This window comes from Misgurnus anguillicaudatus, chromosome 18, assembly GCF_027580225.2.
Source record: "Misgurnus anguillicaudatus chromosome 18, ASM2758022v2, whole genome shotgun sequence".
In the NCBI taxonomy this organism is placed as follows: Eukaryota; Metazoa; Chordata; class Actinopteri; order Cypriniformes; family Cobitidae; genus Misgurnus; species Misgurnus anguillicaudatus.
The window spans coordinates 35489521-35496922 of NC_073354.2; the positions used below are offsets into that span (position 1 = coordinate 35489521).

The following is a 7402-nucleotide window of genomic DNA, read 5'->3' on the forward strand; positions in this document are numbered from 1 at the left end:
ACATGCGAACGAGGTGGAAAAGCGTCTTCTTCGCCGAGCGCCTCTTCCGCGCCGTGGGACCTCCTGACGCGCGTCAAGGCATCTTCACATTGACTTAACATTGAAATCACTCGCGCTTCGCGCCTCTACCGTGGTTGGTGTAAACGCAGCATAAGGCTGTCTACAAAGTCCTGAAGTCCCATTTTCCCTTAAAAACTTAAGTGACTATAACAGGTCCCTTAATGTCACATGCGATGTCTGATTTTATGGTTATTTAAAAAATGGAAGTACCAACGTGCAGTTCTTATGATCAAATTAATCCCTTCCAGAAAAGTGATGCGCATTTATTAGAAGAATATCGGTTTGATCGTCAATAAATCCAGAGTGCTTCAAGTTTGAATTACTTTGAGGTTTTATAAATGCAGTACTTTACAGTCTGTTATTTGTGATGTTTCATTGTACACAAATCCACCATCTGTTGAGCTGCGTGCGTTGATTTGTTTACGCTGCGAGATTTTGTAACTATAGCAACCGCTTATCCATTGCCGTGTTTTGACAGAGACTACCTATACTTAGTGTGGTGGCAAAAAACAATTTTCAAACCACCTAGAGAATGCGGGTACAGGGTCAGACTCACAGCCCGAATCCAAAAAATCCAAGAGTGTTGTCGTTCAATGGTTCATCTGTATTTATTGCAAATAAAATAAAATACAAAATAAAGATGCACATTTTTTAAATGTCCTTTAGTATGGTTTTATAGCGCTTGGAGTTCAGCTTTCTAATACAGAGCTCCGGTATCGCAGATCAAGGCCAAGATCAAAGACTGTATCTGCTGACACAATGGACATTTATTTGGACAATCACATGCTTAAACACCCAGTTTACTCATTGTATTGTCTAAAAACATACAAAATCTTTTTTTTTTTTCAGAAAAAACCTTAAAGCCTGGTCTTGGCTTTATCTAAACCCTGTCCTGGAAACCACCCCATGTTATATATCATCTGCTCATGCTATATATATGTACACTAAATAGATATGTACACTGAATAGAATTTAATCACAGCTTAACTTTCATCTGGTCTTGTTCTAGGTTATATACCCTTTAACAGTCACTATTAGAAATACTTGAAGAGAATATCTTCCAGTAAGTTACCTTCACTACGATTATAATTTAAAAACATTAATTATTTAAATCATGGCTTTATTCATGATTAAACAGTTGTCATTTCCTTGTCTCATATCATAAAACATACAAACTATTGAGGTCAGGATGTTAATAGACAAGTTTTCTAGATTTGCCATATACATCAGATTTAAAACTGTCTGTTTGTGTTGTTTATCTTCTGCTGTTTATTATAATGACCGATCTAATACGTATGATGTATGATGTAACGTCAAATAAGCAAAAGATTTAATAATACATAAACTATAGCATGTGAAACTACATTAAGAGAATAATAAACATTATTATAAACAATGTTAAAGGAATGAAACATCTCTGAAATCAACACTACCAGCTTCACAACATTTATTCAGTCACTGGTCATTATTCATCTACAGAAACTTTATTCATTCAAATGTCAGAGTATGTGAATGATTGAATCCACAGATATAAGTGGATATGAGAGTCTTAAAGGCCTTCTGAAAGCAAGGATAGAAAAATCCATAGATCAAAGAATCACAAGCTGTGTTAAAATATGAAAACCAAACTAAAGCATCATAAACAACAGCTGGGATCACAAAATTAAGGAAACGGTTGACAGCAGTGGCAAGAGCTAAAGGCAGCCAGCAGATAAAGAAAACACCCATAACAAGAGCCAGAGTTTTAGCTGCCTTTCTTTCTCTGTGTGCAGAGCTTTGACTGTTAACACTTGTGGTGATCACAGACACTTTCTCTGACAAAACCTTTGCATGTTTTTTCACAACACTGAATATGATGATATACAAAGAGCTCATTAGAGCTCCTGGAAAAATAAAAAACATGAGTACACAAGTTAGTCCCCATTCTTTGTTAATAAACAGAACACAGCCACCAAAACAAGACATCTGTAATATAAGAGCTTCCATACCAACTGCAGTCAGCCCTGAAAACAAAATGCTAAAGCTGTACACAATTGAAAAGATCCATGAAAGACTGATTAATACAGTCACAGTTTTGTTTGTGATTCTCATTTTGTATCTCAGAGGGTCACAGATGGCCAAGTATCTATCAATAGATATTAAAGTAATATGTATTAAAGAAGATAAACAGAAGGTCATGTTCAATCTAGAATGAACTTTACAAATAAAATCTCCCAAAAAACAGCAGCCATCGACAGATTTCACCATAGTGTAGTGCATAACCAGTAAAAACTTCAGACAGTCACACACAGACAATGACTTAACTAGCAGTTGAGTTGGAGACTGAAGCTGTTTGAAGTGAGAGATGGTGATGATGATCAGCAGATTTCCAAAAACTGTCATGAGGATCATGAGTAACATTACAGTGTATATTGTCACTTTAACAACAGTGAGACTTTGAGCTCTAGGACAAGAGTCTGGATGTGAAGGATAACACAGGAGAATATTCTCAGTCTCATTAGAAGACATCGCGTCTTAGATGACTTTCTTTGTAATTGTAAGCAGAGAGACAATTAATAACCAAAGTTTAAACAAAAAATCAATTTAGAAATTACAAAATGGTTAAGGGAAATATCTAAAGAAACATGAACATAAATACAGTAGCCTACATGCCAATTCAATCTAATTTCTTAAATGAATGTGCTACAGCTCAGATGTGTTCATATATACAGTTCAGGTCAGGTCTCAACCCCTCCCCAGCTCTATACGCAACTAACTGATACACAAACATTGTGACTCATGAGATTACAATTAAAAAAGCTGAACTAAACTATGGGCCAGATTTTCTAACAGCTTGCAGAAGAAAAAACATTGTTTTGGCATTAAATAACTATTGTTAGGATTTACCAAAGATGTGCAGTGGATCATTAGTGCTGAAAAGGTGTGGTCTAGTTATTTTTGCAACAGACCTTATTGCATATGCTTTTTAGGAGCTTTCCTTTCAGACGAAACATTTTTTTGGAGGAGATTATTCAATTATTGCTAAAAAAAAGTTTATTTGGAATGCCAGAGGAACATACTATTAAAAAGTATTGCCAAGGCATGTTATTTTTTATTTGCTTAAGTAACTATGAGTTCCCTTTCAGTCGGTCACGACGACGTCACGTCGTGACCGACGAATTGGGAACCGTTTCGCGGGGACCTATCTACTTCTAGAAACTAACAAAACGCCAATGTACTTGGCATGCAGATATTTGCATAATGCCGGCACAGCCCCGCCGGGTGCGCATATAAGCAGCAGGTGCATAAAACCAAATCAGCTTTATCTGCTTACCTGACATTGGTTGGACAGACAGCACTGCAGCAGAGGGTCACGGTTTTTCCACCTCTATGATTTCTCAGTTTAAACTTGAGTTAAGTGTGTGCATTGCCTCTGTGCTTCATCAACTCAAAGAGTGATTTCCACTAAAAGAGCAGCACGGGTTGAATTTATGTCTTTTTATAGATGACATTTCGTCCGTGTTCTAGTTCTGGATGTGACATGTCATGGGTCCCCGGGTTGGCCCCGATCGTTGTGTCTCATGTCTGTTTATTCAGCACGTTTATTCAGTACGTGGAGGGCTCGTGTTCCGCTTGCATGAGCATAACCCTCTTGGATTTGCGGAGACGGGTTTCATACCTCCGGGAACACCCCCCCCCCCCATTTCTGTTGCGGAGCCCTGTTAAATGTGCGATGGCAAAACCTTGTTCTCTGTATAAAGGTGCTGAATCAGTCTGCTGGTTCGTCCAGTGGCTCCCAGCACCCTGATCCACAGTCAGAGGTGCCGTTAGAGACGGGTGGCGCTTGTTCTACGATGCTTTCATCCTCTATCGGTCCTCACGAGGATTCTATGTCTGTCGCAATATCGGAGAGAGGGCTGTCTATTTCGGACGCTGACTCTGACTCTGACCTCTCCCTCCATTGGGTAGGGTTGCGGACCCCGTGTTCGACCCTGAGATGGCGTCCATGCTCGCTCGGGTGGTGGTCGGCTTGGTGTGGACTTAATTTCCCCCACCAGAACCATCCCGCCTCGAGGATTGGTACTTCGGGGGTGCTCGGGCTTTTCAGCCCTCACCCCCTGTGCCTTTCTTTCCCAAGGTGCATGATGAGCCGACTCGATCGTGGATAATTCTGTTTTCCTCCCAGAACTAGGGTTGGGTACAGTTCACATTTTTACCAATACCAGTTCCAGTACCCGTACCCATCTGTACCTTTTTCGGTACTTCACTCTGACTTAAGTTAATTTCAGTGGACATAATAAACCCAAACCTCTCATTTTCAACATTTTGTTATTTATTTCGAAATGTTCAATAATACACACAATCTTTACTAAAAAAAATAAATCCCTACAACATCCAGGGCATAGTGTATTCACACTTTTATGTGTGTCTACCATATAAATAAGATATGCAGTATCTAATTATAAATTAACATTGTACCTGACCACAGTGTATAATGTGTGCTATAAAAATGTCACCCACGCACACGCCATGCGCGCGCACACACACACACACACACATTCTGGTTTCCATGTTTGGTGGGGACATTCCATAGACGTAATGCATTTTATACTGTACAAACTGTATATTCTATTTCCCTTACCCGCCCCATTCCCTAACCCCAACCATCACAGAAACCCTTCTACTACTTCACATTTTCAAAATACATCATTCTGTTTGATTTATAAGCGTTTCCTCATGGGGACATCAAAATGTCCCCACAAGGTCACAAAAACATTGCTATTCCTATCTTTGTGGGGACAATTGGTCCCCACAACGTGATAATTACCAGGTACACACACACACACACACACACACAAACACACAGCAGTACCCGGGATTCGTATAATTTTTTACTTTTTACAACATTTACCGCACATAAGTCATTACCTCTCATTGTTGACAGTCACTTATACATGTCATCTCATATCAGATCAATACTTATTTAACTCTCCTCATCGTACTTTGCATTGAATGGTTTGAAATGTCTTTAAAATATCTTTAATCACTTGAAATGCACATTTGACTGTTTGTTCCTTGTAAACTGGTGTTACAGTGCCTTTACTGTGGTTCATTCACCAGACCATAGGATCAAAGCCAGGATTTATGACCTGAAACGTAGACTGAATAGACTACAATTACAGCTTAACTTGCATCTGGTTTTATTCTAGGTTGTTTTCCCTTTAACAGTTACTATTAGAAATATCTTGAAAAATATCTTCCAGTAAGTTATCTTCACTACGGTTATATTTCAGAAACTTATATTACTTGAATCATGACTTTATTCAAGTATGATTAAACATTTGTCGTTTCCTCTTTTTGTAATAAACATCATATTGGGTTTAAATGTCTCAAATCACAAAGCATACAGACTATAGAGTTCAGGACATTAAAAGACAAGTTAAAAACATTTCCCATATACATCTCAGACCTAAAACTGTCTGGCACAGTTTATGTTGTTTAACTTTTGCTGTTTAATAAATTACTGATAATATGTATGATTGAGATTGAGATCATTAAATGACTGTCAAATTTTACTGTATGTTTTTAATAACGTCAAATAAGCAAAAGATTAAATCATACATAAACTATAGCATGTAAAACTACATTGAGAATGATAAACTTTATTATAAAGAATGATAATTAAACATCTCTGAAATCAACACTTCCAGCTTCACAACATTTTTTCAGTCATTGGTTATTATTTATCTACAGAAACTGTATTCATTAAAATGTCAGAGTATGTGAATGATTGAACCCACAGATATAAGTGAATATAAGAGTCTTAAAGGCCTTCTGAAAGCAAGGATAGAAAAATCCATAGATCAAAGGATTACAAGCAGAGTTAAAATATGCAAACCAAACTAAAGCCTCAAAAACATCAGCTGGGGTCACAAAATTAAGGAAAGGATCAAGAGCAGCAGCAATAAAATAAGGTAGCCAGCAGAGAAAGAAAACCCCCATAACAAGAGCCAGAGTTTTAGCTGCTTTTCTTTCTCTGTGTGCAGAACTTTGACTGTTAACACCTGTGGTGGTCACAGACACTTTCACTGACAAAACCTTTGCATGTTTTTTCACAACAGTGAATATGATGATATACAGAGAGCTCATTATAGTTCCTGGAATAATAAATACTAAAATTATACAAATTAGTCCCCATTCTTTGTTAAAAAACACAACACAGCCACCAAAACAAGACATCTGTAATATTAAAGTTTCAAGACCAACAGCAAACACCCCTGAAAACGCAATGCTAAAGCTGTACACAAATGAAAAGATCCATGTAAAGGTGATAAATACAGTCACAGTGTTGTTTGTGATCCTCATTCTGTACTTCAGAGGGTCACAGATGGCCCAGTATCTATCAATAGATATTAAACTAAGATGTATTAAAGAAGAGAAACAGAAGGTCATGTCCAAGCTAGAATGAACTTTACAAACAACATCTCCCAAAAACCAGCAGCCCTCGACAGATCGCACCATACTGTAGGGCATCACCAGTAAACCCAGCAGACAGTCACACACAGCCAATGACTGAACGATCAGATGAGTTGGAGACTGAAGCTGTTTGAAGTGAGAGATGGAGATGATGATCAGCAGATTCCCAAAAACTGTCATGAGGATCATGAGTAACATTACAGTGTACATTGCCACTTTAACAACAGTGAGACGCTGCTCTCTAGGACAAGAGTCTGGATGTAAAGGATAACACAGGAGAATATCCTCAGTCTCATTGAAAGACATTGCGTCTGAGAGGACTCTTTTGTACAGTAATTGTAAACAGACAGACAATTATAACACAAAGTTTAAACAGAATCATTTTAGAAATGACAACATGGTTGAGGGAAATATCTAAAGAAACATAAACATGAATACATGCCTATTCAATCTATCTTGATATAGCATGGATGTGTTCATTTATAGACATCAGGTCAGGTCTCAACCCCTCCCCAGCTGTATAGGTACTGTAACTAACTGATACAAAAAATTGTGACTCATGAGATTACAATAACAAACTAAACTATGTGTCCTGAATTAAAGGTGGAGGGGTTATAGATAATATAGTGGATATTTACATATAAAGAATTATATGAAAAAGTGTAGGTCATGTGAGAGGGCAAAAAATTGAGATAATATCTGTGATTTTGCTGATAACAATAACAGTAACAGATAACAATAATCAATAAATTGTATTCTTCAAAACTTTTCTTGCTAATACGTGTTAATAGGATTAATGTTAGTAATGTGGTTTAATATAGTAATGGTGATGTTACATAGACTGCTAAACATATAAGGGCGGTTTCCCAAACAAGGCTTAAAGCCC

The 7402-nt window shown here is 37.6% G+C and overlaps 1 protein-coding gene across 1 annotated transcript; it reads right to left on the minus strand.

Moving 5' to 3' along the window:
* Positions 1-5805: 5805 nt before the first annotated feature.
* Positions 5806-6822, minus strand: LOC141350354 (trace amine-associated receptor 4-like). The gene has a single exon (XM_073855429.1). It carries the CDS (start codon positions 6820-6822, stop codon positions 5806-5808), a length of 1017 nt encoding a protein of 338 aa, XP_073711530.1.
* Positions 6823-7402: the final 580 nt, after the last annotated feature.

Excerpts from the sequence above, each read along its gene's own strand:
- LOC141350354 (XM_073855429.1), bottom strand. The coding sequence starts at position 6,822 with ATGTCTTTCAATGAGACTGAGGATATTCTCCTGTGTTATCCTTTACAT.